The sequence below is a fragment of the Glycine max genome, chromosome 18, assembly GCF_000004515.6.
Source record: "Glycine max cultivar Williams 82 chromosome 18, Glycine_max_v4.0, whole genome shotgun sequence".
In the NCBI taxonomy this organism is placed as follows: Eukaryota; Viridiplantae; Streptophyta; class Magnoliopsida; order Fabales; family Fabaceae; genus Glycine; species Glycine max.
Genome location: NC_038254.2, coordinates 20,232,551 through 20,251,491, shown reverse-complemented (window position 1 = coordinate 20,251,491; position 18,941 = coordinate 20,232,551). Strand labels below are relative to the sequence as shown.

At 34.8% G+C, this 18,941-nt stretch overlaps 1 protein-coding gene across 1 annotated transcript; it reads right to left on the bottom strand.

The window, feature by feature from the left end:
- Positions 1-5,741: 5,741 nt before the first annotated feature.
- Positions 5,742-17,588, bottom strand: LOC100790705 (ubiquitin-like-specific protease 1D). Its single transcript, XM_003551150.4, has 14 exons — positions 17,076-17,588; positions 16,858-16,921; positions 16,002-16,096; positions 15,655-15,908; positions 14,747-14,795; positions 14,471-14,553; positions 14,333-14,365; positions 14,142-14,237; positions 11,404-11,506; positions 9,867-9,964; positions 8,029-8,151; positions 6,987-7,101; positions 6,366-6,473; positions 5,742-6,285 (listed from the first exon to the last, which is right to left on the bottom strand). The coding sequence occupies exons 1-14, from the start codon at positions 17,388-17,390 to the stop codon at positions 6,061-6,063; spliced, it is 1,761 nt and encodes a 586-aa protein (XP_003551198.1). The 5' UTR covers positions 17,391-17,588; the 3' UTR covers positions 5,742-6,060.
- Between the last annotated feature and the right edge of the window lie 1,353 nt (positions 17,589-18,941).

The following is an 18,941-nucleotide window of genomic DNA, read 5'->3' as shown; positions in this document are numbered from 1 at the left end:
GAAATGGTGTGTATGTAGGATTACATTCTGGTTGCACCATGTTTGTTGCCCTTGATGATTGATCAGTTTTGAAATTCATTGACGATCCACTTGACGGTTGCATATTTAAAAAAATAATAGTATTACTTTGATACCACGCCATGTATTCCTGAGAATTCTTTGCATGCCCTATAATCGATTGTCCCTGTAAAACCAATGATTGACGTTGTTACCAATACCTTATCCACTTTGCATGTTTTTCATCCCAATTTGTGTCAATTTAACCTCGCATGTCGATTTTGTGAAGTTTGTCCATGTTTCTTGGGGGATCTGATATGTCTTGGCGAAGGTGGAATTGAAGTTTAACTCTATCTGCTTGGTGTCATTCTACTATCGAGAAACAAATTACAGGGGTGCAGGCTGTCCATATTGAGGAGTCTACGAAAGTTGTCAACTCCAAAGCATCCAAAAAGTGGAGATATGGATTCCACAAAAACTGAAATGATACAAAAGGAATAATTAATTAATTATTAAAAACACAAAACTTAACATTATTTTTATGTAACCCATAGTTTATTTATTACCTGTTCAGCTGTCATGTGGTCTAATCTTATTTTATAACCGATGACATCTCCATGTGGTGTACCAGTAAAGCTTAATCCACCGCCACTCCATCTAATAAATGAAAAATTATTAATTTAATACATACTATGCTAATCATATAACAGTGAATTTGAGATTCACATTACCTCGTAACCAACAGTTACGATGGTCTCCGATTAACTCTTGTTGCAATGAAGGGCATGTGATACCATGCCCAAGATTGCAACAATGACGTACAACTGCCCATGGTTTTGGCATCAGGGTCAGTGGTCCTACACATTTCCCTGTACACCGTTGCTAGACAAGTAGAGCCCCAACTATACCGCCTGACTCGTTCAAGACCAGCCAGCACAGTGAGGTACACCAAATGAACCTGATTTCCCATCTTGTCTGGCATTAAAACCCCACCAATTAGCCACAAAATGTAAGCTCTATAATGTGCTTCTAATTGTTGTTGTGTTGGTTTCGCAGGAAGTGGCGGCATATTATCTTGCAACCATTTATGCTTAATGGCGGAACCTACTATTGTTGTTGTGTTGGTGGAACAACACCCAAATATTGTTCACAAATTTCCTCCCAATCATAGTAGGTTGCACCATTTATTGGCCTACTGTCCACCCTTATGTCAAGCTGTAGTGCTACATCCTCCAATGTAATTGTGCATTCTCCAACAGGAAGATGAAAATTGTGCATTTCTGGTCTCCATCGCTCAACAAGTGCAGTCACTAGATTATGATCAATTTTGAAGTGGCGTAATTTTGCCACATCAGCAAACCCAGTATAAGCAAGCAACGACTCAATTAAAGGATGATGAGCGGGCATCGAATGACAATAGGAAATGATTATTGGTGGTTGTCCCTATAAAACAAAAGTTGTGTTTTTATAATTATCACGACAATAAAAAGGTTATAATATCATCTAATTAGTACTTACCATGTTTTGTATCTTTAAAGCTCGGTGACAATCTTGTTTCCATAACAATGTTGTTGCCTCCATTCTCCCTTTGCACAATCAAACGATTGAAAATTTAGTTGCTGATATTCAAAAAGAACAAGTGAGTGTAATAAGCTGTATGGAATAAGCTGTCTGAGATGGGTTTTATAGGCGGGGAAAAATTTGTGTGTGTCACTGTTCACAATATTGTTCACGTCACTATTCATGTCGGGAATTCTACAACATCACTGTGCGCGTCAGTAATATTGTTCACGTCACTGTGCGCGTCAGAATACTGTTCACGTTACTGTAGACCAATTTTTGACCGCAAAAACTGTCGGTGCACTATTCGTGGCACTGTTCACGCAATTTTGACTGCAAAAATTTTCAATGCACTATTCATGACACTGTGGAGGCAATCTTGACTGTTAAAATTGTCAGTGTGATGAAGACCATTGGATCTATCTGTAGCCACGACACTATAAATTAGTCTCTAAACGTATTCTTCTACACACATAAAACACTTCACAACAGAAGTTTCAAATCACTCTTAGTCTTCAAACCAAATCACTCTTAGTCACCCTGGCAAGCAGAAACGAAAATGTCCCTGTCGTAGTCTACTACAATGCCTATGTAGCCGACCATGACAATGACGTAGAGTTTAAGGGAGGAATCGAGGTCAAACCATAACTGCAATCATCTATCGATACCCCATTTCTGTTGGGTCTGGCATGTTCAATTACCAGGCTGTTACCATTAGTGACGATGAGGATATTGATGGCATGTTCGATGTCTATAACCAACAACAATGCTTAAGTATCTTTTAGTTTCTCGTATAATACGAACAACAACCTTCTTCTACCACCAATGTCGAAACAACTGTTCAATCACCACAAATTCACGAAACACCATACACTAACTACCATACTCAAACCTACCATGAAGGCTTATCTTCTTACACACCAATCCCATACATGCCCACAAATGATTATTACGTCCCTCATTTTGAACCCACCAAATTTGGTACCCACATTAGCTTATACACACAACTTCTTAGTGGATCGTCAAACTACTGTGAGACGACTCCCCAACTAAATAAGCCCTCCCACCTAAATGTCGACCCAATTACTGATATCCATGTTGCTCAGTCTAAAAGCAACGAAATGTCACATGACTATCATGCTCAAAATGGGTTGCCGGATGAAGTAGATGGTAACTTCAGTGATGACGAAGACGAAATTTTGGCGGACAACAACATCAACGACAACGACGATAATGACATACAATTCATTTTCCAACCAGCATCAACTGAAAATGTCTATCGTCCATATCCTAATAGCGTTGATGTTAGTGACAACCAAGTGGTTGACAACCCCGACTATAGGCATTTTTGGACCAACAACAACAATATGACTTACCCGATGGTGAGCTATATGTTGGTCAGCTATTCCATCAATTGGAGGACCTGAAACACATAGTAAAAACATGACACATTAAGAACCATGTAACTTTCAAAGCCAAGAGGTGTGCGAAGGATACATGGATCTTATGTTTCCCATCTGAGGGGTGTCAATGGAAACTTAAGAGCGTCTGAAAGAAAAAATCTAAAAGTTTGGGAAATTAGAATGATAGAAGGGCTTCACACATGCATCATGCCAACCATTTCACAAGATCACAATAAGAAGGATTTGAAACTTGTAGGCAAAAATATCCTTGCGATGGTTGAAGAAAACGAACAACTAACCATTCCTACATTCATCGCATTCGTAAGACAAGAGTTCGGATACACCATCACATATCGTAAAGCATGGCTAGCAAAACAATGGGCCCTCGAGCAGGTATATGGTAATTGGGAAGAGTAATACAACATACTTCCCAAATTCCTACAAGTTTTGCAACTTTTCGTCTCTGACACAATTGTCAGGATTCAAACTATTCATGCATTGGACGAGTCCAACCAACCAATTTCAAACAAGGTCATATTCCATTGACTTTTTTGGTCATTTAAGGCATGCATTGATGCGTTTGCATTTTGTAAACCCACTGTGCAAATCGATGGAACATGGCTATATGGAAGATACAAAGGGACGTTATTAATTGCAGTTGCACAAGATGGCACTAACAACATATTTCCATTGGCATTTGCCATTGTCGAGGGTGAGACAATAGATGGCTGGCACTTTTTTCTGCAAAACTTGAGAACACATGTGACACCACAACATGGTATATGCTTAATTACTAACAGGCACGAGTCAATCAAAAGTGCATACAGACGACCTGATAGTGGGTGGACAATAGACAACTCGTCACATGTGTTCTGTATTCTGCACATTAGCCAAAATTACAAAAAACAATTCAAAAATAAGGACGAAAGGAAAAACGTCTTGAGTAAGGGCAAAATATTTTGTTTATATTCTAATGCACAATATTTAATTATTTAACATTAAACTAACATTCAGATTTACATTTTTTTACAAACTATAGGGTATGCCATGACTCAACTAGAGTTTTTTTGCCACTACCAGGAGTTACAAGAAGACAACCCACATGGCACTGCATGGCTTTTTCAAATACCAAGGGAGCAATGGACCTTGGCATGGGATGAGGGAAAACGATGGGCACACATGACCACTAATTTGGCAGTCACTAAACTCGGTGCTCGAAAAAATTTGAAAATTTCCAATCATAGCCTTGGTCAGAGCCACATGTGAGAAATAATCACTATTTTGTTGACCGTGGGACTCAGGTTGATGCAATGATCGTTTCCAAACAAGTTTACACACTTATTGCAGCCAAGTTCATCACCAAAGAAGAAACTAAGTCCAACACTCACTTCATTCAATAGTTTGACCGCCAAAGATTTCAATTTCAAGTTGAGGAAAGAGTGAATATGAGAGAGAGGCATCGAATGAGGAAATTCATTGTCAAGCTGGATCAAAGAACGTGTGATTGTGGGAAATCAATATAGATTATTTGCAATATGTTAATTCAGTGTACACATTGGATTACGTGTCAAGTGTCTACAAAGTCTCGTTAGCAAGCATGCGTCATCATGATTATTGGCCACCATACAAAGGACCACAATTATGTGTCAATCCAGCCATGAGGAGAAACAAAAAAGGTCGATCAAAATCTACAAGTATACGAACTATTATGAATGAGAGAAAGAGGTCAACCAAAACGGTGTTCAATCTTCGGGCTAGTTGGTCATTCAAAAAGTAGGTGCCTCCCCCGTCCCGGAAGCTCAAGTCAAGCAAATTAATTTTTTTTTAACTATCAATGTATTTCATTTCACATCATTCATAAATTAATAAAACATTCTTCAAGTGTACAATTTTTAACTTATGTAGATCTTCAAAACTAATTTACATTGTAATATTTTAACTAATTTTGTTTAACTTCATAATCTTCTCTAATTTTATTAATTTTCTTTATTTATATTTCTAAAAATTATTTTTTAAAAAAATTTTAAAAAAAAGCACATTAAGAATTCGGGTTCGAGGGACTTGAATTCTCAACATAAAAAACCTTTTTTTTTTCAAAATCACCTGAATTTACACTGTGAATAGTAAACATGTATATTTGTGTAAATAATGAGAGTTGTATGTTTTGGTTTTTTTTTTTGTTGTATATATAGAAAAAAAATCTACAACAGTTACCAGCTCGTCCAAACAAGAATCAGAGATACCTGCATCTACTCAACAAGAAGCTCAAGTTAAAATTAGAGAACCCACTGGACGCATTATGAGAAGGAACTGGTCAAAGATGTTTTGGCTTCTCTTCAAAGGATATCATTTCTCAAATAAATAAATCAACTTAGAAACTAAAGTGATAGATATCCAAGAGAATTAATTGTATAATTTAGTACTTTAGACTACTTAGAGGGAAAAATTTGAGAAACTAAATTAATGATTTATTCTTTTTCCTATCTCTAGAAGCCTGAATACATCTTTATTGAATTTGCTTGTGATCATATCGGATGCCATCTTCGGCTTGATCCCCACAATGGACCAAGAAGCAAAACTTATTACCAACGCACCAAGACACCTTCGAAAATAATATAAAATAAAAAAACAATGTTATTTTTCAAGTCATCTTTTTACTTAAAATACCAAGAAATTAAGCGCATAAGCTGTAAACAAAACCATCCTGCAATTCGTAAATTGGGTAAAATGAATGCTATGAATCGTTTTATTCCTATATATCATAAAAACTAGAACGTAAAGTTGGCATGAAAACAACTTCCATTGAAGTTAACAAAATCAAGTTTAAAATACCGGGTAGATTTGAACTATTACCTCTAGTAGTCAGTTTTGTACTGTTTCCTACTATACATTTGGAAAGGACTCTAACCCACAAGAAATGGTTAGAAACTAGACAAGTTGATTGTTGGACTATTTACCAGGTCAAAGGAAAACTCTATCCAAAAATTACCAGCTGAATAGCTGACTTCTGTACAAGGAAACAAAACCACTGGCACCAACCATATGAATATCAACAGATTGTTTGTTCAAGGAAATGAGAATTGCAATTCATGCTGCCATGTTACGTCACAGAATCCTGGGCGGTCTCTACACAATCAGTCACAGGGCCAGTAACAGAATCCCTGGCAGTCTCAACACAATCAGTTGCAGGGCCAGCAGATGACGAAGGAGAAGATTCCGAGTTACAATTATCCGTTATTGAATTCTGTAATTTTTCTAAAAGCAATTTAAGGATTTTCACTCTCAAATTGGACGCCTCTTGAGGTTTGAACCATCGCCTTCCAAACTGTAAGTTGACAAGTATCAGTCAACAAAACGCATTATTTGAAATCAAATCATCTTAACAAAGAAGCAGACAGCTATTACCATATCTAAATCTTTCCTTTTCAGTCTTTCAGGTGCCTCCTCCATGAAACGTTCAATGAAGTACAATACAAAAAGACCACAGTCATATTCATTCTTCTGTTGGGGAACCTGGTGCAATGGGCAAATGCAACAGGATGAAATATTAGTGGACATCTCACAATTTTAGATTTATTATTAAAAAAGAGGCATCACTAAAATTATCGAAAAACTGCACAATAATTTTGCAGCTTTCTTTTCTAGCATCAATTTTAAGAATCTAACTTCAATAAGCTGAACCCACGACATGAAATTTTGAAACAAACTTCATTGTCATTTTACTTAAAGGCTAAAAGTGTTTTTTCTATCATCTGTCAAGAGTCTCAGTTTTCAAATGTTCTGAAGAAGAACCTCGTTCCTTCAAATGTAATCACTCAGCAAAAAGACTCAACAACTTCAACACCTAATCTATTTCATTATGGATAGCAACAATCTAGAAAAAGAACAGGCATATGATGTCATATCAGAGGTCAAATATTCATTTCTTTAAGAACAAATGGTGAAAGATATTTCGTCTTCAAACTTTCATAGATAGTATCATACTATGTTAACACATTATTCTAGATTTACAACATGCAAATTTACCTGGATGATTTGAGATTCAATTCTACGAGGAAGGCACTTCCATATTCTATCCGCAATTGAAACATCTAAAGACACATCTTCTCGATCCATATAGTTCTTTTCTTCAATCAAATAGCTACACAGCGTAATTTCACATCAATAAGTTTGATGTTTAAATTTATAATAAATGCCTAGAAACATACAATCAGTGCATAGCATTATAGATGAACAGACAAGGCATAGTTGTGTTCAATCTAGCCAGATGGCCAGAGACTAGACAAAACAACTAAAATATACAAAATAGGCTTTTACTGATCAAACCATCCATTTTACTCAGGTCAACTGGTTTGAGTGAAAATTTATCATGCACTTCGAATGTGATAGCTAAGTCACTAGGTCAGTGGTTTTTCAGAATAGTTCTTACAACTATGTAACAAAGATCCACATAACTAGAGCAACTATATCAACCAGAATGTTACAACATGTTTCCCAAAATCCCCCCGCCCCCCAAAGAAAAAAAAAACCTCATTTTGCTCCTGCAGGGAATGCATATAAAATATATAAGTAGAAAAATCATCAAAAGAATCCCAATTAAAATTCTGGAGTCTGAAGATATTTAGATGCTTAAAATTTGTGTTGATAAGCTACAAAATAGGATTACCAACTCTAAAAGTTAGTTTACAAATATATAAACATGATTTAGAAATAGAATTTAGATTGTTGTGAAAACTTTTTTTATTTCCATTAGCATATATATATATATATATATATATATATATATATATATAGATTCCAATACTTCCCATGAAAATGAATCAAAATTTTTCCAAATAAGACAATTTCATCATCTTTGCAGCTTACAAAATCACTTGATTATATAATCATAAAAGACCTCATCAGAATTTTAGCATAAAAAAAAAAGACATAAATCTTGCCAACCCTCACAACCAACATAAAATTATAGCAGAATAGCAGTGAAGTGGCAAGATGTGTTTGAACAAATTATCGTTGCATGGATGAAATGGAAATGTAACATGAGATACAAGCACTTCTTTAATCTCACCTTTTAATATTATCAAAAACTGATTTACTAGAGTGAAGACCCAAAGAATCCAAATGAAGTATGATTGGCCCTGATTCATATTCTTTGTCTGGGATACAAATAATGATCAAGCTCCAATGAAGGCTGGATACATGAAACATGAGTAATAAACCCAGAACTGAGCAGAGGGGCAGGTAAGATAAATATCTAACAATACGCTCCTGTCAAATGCAAAATTTGGGCAGGAAGTGCATGCTCGAATAAAGCATATAGACAAAAGAATATAACAGTAGCAATATTTCTTATAAAATAATATTAAGGCTTAAGAAGAGATGCTTAGAATATATATACCAAAGAAAACCAATAGAGCATGAAAATCCCTAGGAGCATCCACAAAAGTAAACCAACAAACAAGAAAAAGAATTGCCAAAAAGATAAATTAAAATCAAACATTTGAATGAAAGAAAGGTTTTCAGTATCAATTTTCTGAAGAAAAATCATACAAATGAACTTGCATTATCTAAACTTATGCTTTGCCTGGGATAGAGCTAAAATACAGAAAATAAATGTCTCAGAAAAAAAGAGACAAATTTGTTAAAAAGGAAAATGAAATAAATGTCTCTGTCCATTTTCTCCCTGATAAAGTGTCAGTCTATCTCAATGTGTTTTGTCTTGGCATGCTAAATTAGGTTATGCACAAATGCTAATGACCAATTTGTTGTTGCAAAATAGTTTCATATGTGCCTCACATTTTACATTAAGGATATCTAAAATGATCATCCGTGACAACTCAAACTCATTGTGCCATGGCTCAGCCTTTGGACTTGACCCAGCAACCACATTATGTTTCTTACTCCTCCATGTTACTAAGTTTCTACTCAGAAACATACAATAATCAAATGCTGACCTATTAATAATTGAACATGCATAATTTGCACTTGTGTCACTTCCATGGAGAAATTTCTAGTTTTCCACCTTCCTAAATAGCAATCCTCTTTCAGGTGTGGCTTTATAACATTGGCTAACAATACTGATATCATTTGCTAGATCTGGTCTGGTATGTCCCGGACAACCGATTTCACTACTAACCACTAATGATGAGTTCTATCAACCTTCGCACTCTCTTCATCACTTCTCATTCAGTGGTTTTACTCAACGAGTACACCAGTAGCCTTACACAACTATCAAAGAGAATTTCCTTAGAGAAATAAGGATAACTTTCTTGAAGTAGGCAAACTTCAATCCCAAGTACTTTAACTTTGCAAGATCTTTCATTTCGAATTCAAGAGTAGTTTCTCAATCAACTCATCACCTGATATAACGATATCATCCACATACACAAATAGGACAGTAAGTTTACCTTCTTCTGAATGTTTAAAGTGGTGAATAATTACAGAAATAGAGATATTAAATCAAGGTGTAATTACAAGAATAACACCTCAAACTCCATGAGCCATAGCTCAAAACTCTACTTGGCACTTGACCTTGCAACTACAATTTACATCTTATTCCTCTATGTCGCTGAAATTTCCCTCCCAAAAAGCATACAATATCCTAAGGTGGACCTTCTGTCTACAATTGATTGTGTATACATCCAAGAATAATTGTCCTTTCTTGAATAATAGTCCCACTACTTATAATCAAGGGTGCTCATTAGTTCACATAAAATAAGGAGGTAACATTTTAGCTCAAGTATCTAAAGATTGATAAATGATTCTTCACAACAGTCCTTTTTGTCATGTGAATAGTAGTTTCTTCAGATAATGACCTAATTCAAAGGAAAGCACAAAAAGAACTTCTCACCATTTACAAGAATTATCATTTACAAACAAAAGTTCAACGCTAACAAGAAAACTTACTCCTCATGTATTGGAATCAAAACATAAGCCTTCTGAAAAATATTTACACCTTTCCACCATCTTCTGAACTTTGCAAAGATCATCTCTCTATCACTTTGCTAGATATTACAATAAATAATAAATTAGAGCATACACAGAAAAAAGTACAAAGTGAAAGGAAAGTGAGGAAGGCAAGGATAGAAATTAACATTAAAAACAAAAGCATCTTTAAAACAAATAGAAAATCACCCTAACAGATCCTCATATTATTTTCTGCTATAATAAGGACTTGGGTATTATGGGGTGCCTAAGTTCCACATCAGGTAGTATGGGATGCTCAGTGAAGTACTTAAGTGGCTTGGCTCTCCCCTCTTAACAACTAGCTTTTAAGGGAGGGTTCCCTGAGTACTTGGTTACTTATCAATTTCACATGCGCCTCAATCTATAAGGGCAGTTGTCCTATGTACCTACCTACAGCCATGGTTATCAAATTCACAAGTTGACTCGTAAATTTATATGATTCTCAGGGTAAAAACTGTTATTTGCCAGTAGCCACTGAACCAATTTTGCATACACTAGGGTAAACTCGGGTAAACTGGGTCAGACTTGAACAAAATTACCAGTCTGAGCCCAAATGAACAAGGCTGTGAACTGTGATGAGACTCTGACCAGCCTGACTAATGTGTGACAAACCTCCAACAAGTTTGCAATGACTTGTCTGCACAGTGGTGTGCATGATCTGCCTCTGACAATCTGCAGAGTAGTGTGTAAACACGGGACCAATCTCTAACGGAATATTCCATATTATGTGTGAAAAATGAACCAATTTGACTTTAACAATGTTGAATATTCATTATTTTATGGCACTACATTCATGTTTTGATACCATGATTAGGTTTCTAATATTATTTGTATTAGGTAAACTCTAACGAGTCTACGAGTCAAGTCTACACTCCACAACTTTGCATGGAACCCATGAGTTTAATAACCTTGCCTACAGCACAAAAAAGCAACATGAGGACAGTTTCTAGAGAACTACAAAATGATTGCACATTTGTAAAGTTACTAATTTTTGTTACCAAAGGAGCGTTATTGGGTCAGCAATTCACATTTTATGCATTGCTGATCAGTTACCTAAAACTTCGTACCCCATTGCCCAGAGGCTCTTCGCTATGCGAAGGTATGGGGGAGGGATGTTGTACACAGCCTTACCCTTGCATATGCAAAGAGGCTGTTTCCGGATTCGAACCCATGACCAACAAGTCACCAAGGCACAACTTTACCGCTGCACCAGGGCTCACCCTCATTGCTGATCAGTTACCTAAATCTCAAAAATATACCTTCAAAATTATCAAGAAAAACACATTTAATAACTCAAAAAAAGTACTAATAACTGATTAACCAGTACTTAAACCAGTCAAGAGACAATATTTTAAATGGAACAATCAATGATGCATTATATCATAATGATTAACAGTATGCTTACTGAGGAAAATAATCTGTGGCCTGTGCATGCAAATAAATACAGCAATGAATTAGCAGGAAGATAATTAAGCACCTTGTAGGAAACAGCTTCTTTGAGCTTCTTGTAGAAATATGTATTGAAAAAATGGTAGTCAGATAATGATCTATTTGTCAACAATGCTTGTTGCTGCAAATATCTAGCCAATTGAAAATGCCATAAGTAGAGAATTCAGAAACTAAACATGGAAAATATATCCAAGGACTATTACTAAACATTTTATCCAAGTAGACAAGAAACCATCAAGGCCTAAACAAAAGTTCACTAGGTTTGCAGTAAGTAGGGATGTCAAATGGGTCAACCCAATCTGCCAAAAAAACGGGTTGGATTTGATTAAACCTGTTTTAAGATTGCATTGAACCCAACCCACCCCTTGACCCATTAGGTTGGTGGGTTGGGTTATGTGGGTTGAAAGGGTTGAATCACCCAACCCAACCCAACACGGTTTGGTGGGTTAAGTGGGTTGATCCGCTGGGTTCAACCCCCTTTGACATCCCTATCAGTAAGTTTAGAAAGTTCATTCATGCATACACTCTGCGAAAAACACCAGAAGGGATTATAAGGGATCATGAGATACTTGAAGAATGCACCAGGTAAAAGGTATTTATAATTTACTTCAAAATAAACTATCGATGACTACACAGACCCAGACCCTGACTGGGAAAATCTACACTGACAGGAGGTCTACATCAAGGTTATTGCATTTTGTATAGGGTTACTTGGTCTTGGTGAAGAAAAAAAAAATGTGCTAGTAAGAAGCAGTGCTGAAGCGGAATATAGAGCTATGACTCAGGGAGTTTGTGAAATGTTATCACTAGAAAAGGCTTCTTGAAGAATTGGGTATGTTTATCAACCTACCAATGAAGTTATGTTTTGACTAACAAGGTTGCAAATGACCACCTATCAGAATCTAGCACAGCACAATAACTTCACAAAAACTACATAAAAGAGAAGATGGATGATGAAGCCATTTGTATGCCAAATGTTCCAACTATGCAACAAGTGATAGATATCCTCACCAAAGTATTATTCCAACATAAATTTGAACTTCTTGTAAGCAATTTGGGCAAGATAAACATCTACACACCAACTTGAAGAATGAAGATGGTGTTGAAGTTAGTTTAGAATTAGTTGTAAGGAGTTTTAGGAAGATTTGATAGGTAAAATAAAAAATTGAATCAATTGACTCAGTTGCTATTATTAGGTAGGCTGTATATTTTATCCCTTGTTTTGCACTTTTGCTCCTTTATTTACTCCTAATCGGTCGCATATTAGTTATCTCTCCAACTATGTATGGCACAAAAATTAATAAGAGAAAATACTTTCTCCCTCTAAACCTGGATGAGAGAGAGAATGACCATTTTTATAATAAAAGGGATATAGATAAATAATAATAATAATAATAATAATAATAATAATAATTATTATTATTATTATTATTATTATCATTATTTCTTCATTACTTAATAAATTGCAGTTCTCCCAACATGAGTTGGTCCAAGTGGAAGGGGCCCAAACCCCTTAAGCATGTGATCTTGGGTTTGATTCCAAGATATATGTGTGGTTGTGCAGAAAAAACACTATTAAGAGAGGTCCTTTAGTGCCTACTAGGTGGAAGGACACACTAGGAAACCAAAAATTGTAATTCTATCAAGAATCTTAATTACCTAACTTTCATGTCCAAAGATTCTTTTGCTAAATACATTTCTATTTAAACTTCATCTTCTAGCATAAAAATGTCTAAAAATACTAAATATATACACTTAGAAATTCTTCAATAAGAGATTTGATAAAGGGAAAGAAAATAATGAATGTATAAATGAACCAAACAAGTCAAACTCAAGCTTCATATTTTTAACAAGCTAAGTACAAGTTTTAAATTTAGTTCATTTAAATAAATGACCAAAACTTAGCATCTTCTACTCTTGCAAACCAAGCATCAACTTTAAATTCTTGGCTTGACTCGATAATTTGACAACACCCTTAACAGTATACATTACTCCAATTTGGTTAGTCAAAAGCCACGACAACAATATCAAATTCCCAGTTATTATTATTACAAATATTCAATTATGAATAGTCCATCAACCCGTTTCAACCACTTAGAAGGGTCAGTGCCATTAGATCAAAAAGTTATAAAAGAAAGAGAATATATGATCTTATTGATAAAATTTAAATTATTTAATATCCTATTAAAATATTTTATATTTACACAACAATTGAAATTTTAGAGTAAACGCCTGTGTTGGTCTTCCTACAATATGCATGATCACATTGGACCACCAAATATATGAAAAATGTGAAATGTATAATGTGATATTTTTCCCATTCAAATGGGCCCTAAAATGTCATCACTTTGGTCCTTGAAGTACCAAACTTATTGGCATTAATCATCAAAAGGACCAATTTGATGTCCTCGATAAATGGAGGACTAATGTGAAGTTGCTTATCTCATTAGAGGTCAAAAATGGGTGTTTGCCAAAATTAAAACATGAAGAGACTAAATAACTTAAGCAGAAATTATAAAATAAACTTAGACAATCCCCTATAATTTTTGAAGAACCAAAAAAGTTCAATCCTCTTCAATGTCTTATCAATCAAGCATGCATTGATTTACATTTTTTCCATCTATATTCCTTACAAATTAAATACAATGAGTTGAGGGTAACAAAGGAAAGAAGATAACATATTTGTGCATTTTTGTCTTCATCACGAAAAGAAAAATTCTTAAAAGGACCTGCAAAGGAGAAACTAGAGAAGGTAAATTGACTTACTGAATGTAGAAGTTCATAATAGTTGATGTTAAATAGCCTTCTGGGGCTAGGCAATTTGTGTCTGTGTAACAAATTTCAACACACTCTGGATCATCTCTGAGCCATCACAAAGGAAAGTCAACAAGTCATGCAAAGTAAAAAAGACAATTTTAGTTGAATGACCATGTTACTATATTATACTTTAGAATTACCTTGATGGAAAATAGATCTTAGCTTCTTTCAGGCTGAAAAGAAACAGACCCAAATCAAATAATACAAAGGATTTTATAGGCATATTGCAAAAGATAAAATAAATAAATAAACAAATAAAAGCAATCAAATTCACTTACTATTCAGGAAATTTGTTTTCTGTTTTCTCCACAATATGAGCTTCATCATCGTCGTCATCATCATCAATATCAAGAACAATGGGCTGACCATGTTTAAAACATGTAATATGTAACTAATCACCAGTAAGTACTCAGCGAAGCTAAAGATGTGTCAGATCATCAACATATTACTGATTAAATTGGGATTTGAGACTTGTATAAGTAACAACTACAACAGCCAAATGTCATGGGCAAACAACATAATAAGAATGGATAAATAAGAAAAAATAGACACACCTTCCTGGGCCTTGAGCCATCTAATTGAATTGCCTGAAAAGCATCCTTCCTACCATGTGGGTAAAGAGAAAATAAGAATCCAACAATATGAATTTATTCATTCAGAAAACCTAAAGCTAGAGTCGAAACTAACAAGCTATATCTGCCACCACCTTCAGCATAAGTAGAAAAGGGAGCGGTCATGCAGAAGAGGAAATCATATGAATAATTTTCTGTAGCAAACGATGATGATGTGATAACCTTTCAACACAAACTAATTACAAACAGGAGTGGAACATGATTGCAATACATAGAACAGTTAACATTCATATCTTATTTTGAAAATCATAGATGTATTAATTTAAGCATTAAACATCATACATTAATCCCTTTCTAAGACAGAAAAATAGATCAGAAATACTTGGAATATTCATAAATCATCCATTCATCCTCTAGCCATCCAATATGGCACTTGAACTCTATGGAATACTTGGAATAGCATGAGACAATTCCTCTCAGCTCCTAAGATTTTACATTAAAGATTACAGTTCAAATCCCCAATCAATGTACCATGGAAATTTCATTGGAATCAGTTGGGGAAAGTGAAAAATAAAGTAAGGAGATAACTACCCCTTTGTGCTTTTGGAGGAAATGGACTAGCCTTTATTGTGAACCCTCAAATATCCATAGACACCACACCAAATATACACAACCTCATGAAACAATGAATACCCTGTATATCTATATCTAATTGGCACAGTAAAAAATGCACTAAATCAGTTTTATGAATGGCAAAATACACATTTCAAGTAAACTGAGGATGGCAAAACAACTAAATAAAGTAACTAAATACAACAACATCAAAATCACCCAATAATGTTATCATACTAAAAAGAATTTGAATGAAAAACCACAAGATTTTCTCTTACACTTTTGGGTAGCATCTTGGCAGATTTCTCCCATTATTCCACAGACTGAAAGGGGAAGTTGCTCTGCAAGTTTTACCATCACTAAAAGTATCACGTTTGGAAAGTTTACTAGGGCATTGAAACTGCAATTTTCTTGATGATGATCGATGTCTCTTTCTTCTCCTAGGCTCTCCATTGTCTTGTATTTTCTGGTTGCCACGATGTTTGAAAAGTGATATCTCTTTTCTAAATGCATCAGAAGCTGTACAATTAGTCTGCTTAACAAATTAAAGTCAGATAAGGTAATATATCAGGCAAGTTAGAAAGGGAAAAATTGAGTAATTTACAAATGATGCAAAGGATCTTACATTATCTTCCATTTTATTAACAAAGCAAGATGCAAAAGTGGATTGTGATTGAGCTTGAGACGACAAATTCTCTTCTCTCAAGTCATTAGACACACCTACAAAAACAATCAGTTTCTTAATATGCAACAAACAAGTATTTTAATCATGTCTTGTGGCTTGCTTTACAACATAGTTATCAATCCTGGATAGCAACACACAGCAGATCACCCCAAAACTGCTATAGCCAGATAGCAAATGGTGGGATGGCTGCCATTGTGAAATTTTAGATACAAGTTAGAGAGCAAGAGAAGCTAGAAGGTGAGAAATGACCACAGAGGTCAGGGATAGATGCAAAGTACATCATTTGAATTCCATAGTGCCAAAGAACCACTCGGTGATGCAATCCTGCTATACCACACAATTGAAAACTATGCTTTACGGATATATATCATTCCAAAACATCAGGAATAAAATGTTGACATCTATAATCTCCTAAGGACATAAAAAAAATTTCTTTTTCCAAAAATGGCACTTAGTAGACTATAACCAAGATATTCTCCCATCTTTTCACCAGAAAATCTTTAATATACAGGATTCAAATACAACACCATTGCCATTACGCCACAAGAGCATTGGCACTAAAATACACTTATAGATCAGTTTCAATAGCCACTTTCTTGGAGCAGTCACAAAATATCACTGGAATCCCTACTGTCAAGAAGCTTAACTTTCAAGTTTCAACCCATCCATACCTTTGTTTTCCATCTAATCCTACCATTACCATGCAAACAAATAGAAGCCTACATACTCAAATGTTGACCCATAACAGGAATCACTGCATAATAATTATATAAAAAAAAAACAAAAAAAAACTTACCCTCAGTAACAGCATCTGTGCATGAAGCTTGTCCGGGCTGCGGCTTCCGGTCCTTGTCATCTTCCTGTTCTACAAAGGAAAACCAAAAATCAAACAAAACATAAGCAATTAAACCAAAAGCAACAAAGAAACAAATTATACCAACAACAAAAAATTGAAAAACCCTAGAAAATGAACGCCTCAATCAAACGCAATGTCACAAAAAAGAAAAGCAGAACCTGGCGGAGACGCTTTTGTTGTTCCCGGCGAGTAAGTTCCTGCTGGTAGCGGTCGATGGTGGCGCGGAGCTTGACGCCCTTGTCGGGCAAATTCTTGCCGGTAACGTCGAGGGTCCTCTTCTTGCTCTGAATCGACTCCCTGAGCTTGTGATCGGGAATAGCGGAGAGGTCGTCCTGATCGGCGGACGACATGACGGCGGAGGCCGGCACGACGTCGTACTCGCGCGGCGGCGAGTCGCTCTGGAACTGCCGGCTCCAGTCAATGGGGAGAGGACCCTTTGGTTTTTGTTGCCGTTGTTGTTGTTGTTCCTCCATCGTGCATTTGAGAGAAGAGTGAGTGGAAAGTGTTGGTTTTTACGTTGCTTGTGAATTGTTGAGTGCAGAAATGGAAGATGGAAGATGGGGGCAATGAGTGGCGCGCCACCACCACACTTGTGCGTGTTTTGCTCCTCGTCTACTCTGTTCTGCCCCCCCTCCTGCTGTGCCCAATTATTTTGGGAATCGTTCTTCCCCTTCTTTTTATGTTCCAATAAATATAAAAATATAATTAATAGGGGTGATTAAGTGGCTTCTCAAAACCTTTTAAGGGTCACATTTTGGGTTAATTATTAATTTTTTATTAATTTTTATTTTTTATATTTTATTTTATTTTTATTCTTAATATATTTATTCAATTTTTTTATTATATTTTTAAAATAAATTATGCTTTTATTATTTTTCTGTCATTTTATACTTTTCAATTACTTCAACAGTCAGTTTTATCGAACACTTATGATTTAATAAACTAGTTTTTCATCTTTTAACTAATTTTGCTAAAGACGGCACAGGAGATTCATAGTAACTCGCACACCTTGTTCAACTGAATTGGATCTCATTGACTAAAAAAATTAGGTTTGATCATTATTGTTGCTATTATTATGATATATATATATATATATATATATATAAAGAAATAAAATAGTTTGTCATAAGCAAGGCAAAATAGACTAGCCCATTCAAGAAATATGACTTAAGAATATAGTCAACTTCCTTTTTATGGGTGAGTTAGGAGCCAACAAGTTAGTATGCTAAATATAAAATAAAATAAATAAAATTTTTGTGATATATTAAAAATGTTATACAATATGTAAAAAAAAATTAATTATGTAAACATGTATAATTTGATTAACAAAAATGTGTGATTGAATCACATCTAATCATCAACTCGTTTTTTGCGGGTCAAAAAAACACATGGATTTAAGTGGGTTAGTAGTTGATATCTTATATATACAATCCAATCCACCAAAATTAGCAAGTTAAATGAGGTGATTCAACAAGTTCGGCCCATTTTGCTACCCATAACAAATAAGGTAGTGTTTGTGAATTTCACAATTTAGGGTTTATTTTTGGATGGTAATATTTTTATGTTGTCTTTGTGATAAATTTTTATTACCTAAAAAATAAATTATTTCCATTTTATATTTATAGAAGAATTTGATATTTTACTAAGAATAATTTTTAAAAAAATTGTAAAAGAATGTAGCTTTTCATACTAATTAAAAGCCTTAAATATCATAAGAATTGTGATTTTAAATTTCAAAAGCCAATATAAGTCTTAATCGACATATGACTTTAGAAATCTCCAGCCTAGTACATTATTAGAATGGTTTATTTTATGAGTAAGAAAAATGTAATTTTATAATATGTTTGTCTTTGATTGAAAACTCTAATTTATAGTTGCAATAGATATGTAAAGCATAAATAAATGTGAGTGATCCAATAACATATTCACGAAACTGTAATATAATCTTAGAATTTGAATTTGTAGGCTAACTCAAATTCAAAAATTAGGATATAGTTAGGACAAAGGATGAATTAATAGCCATC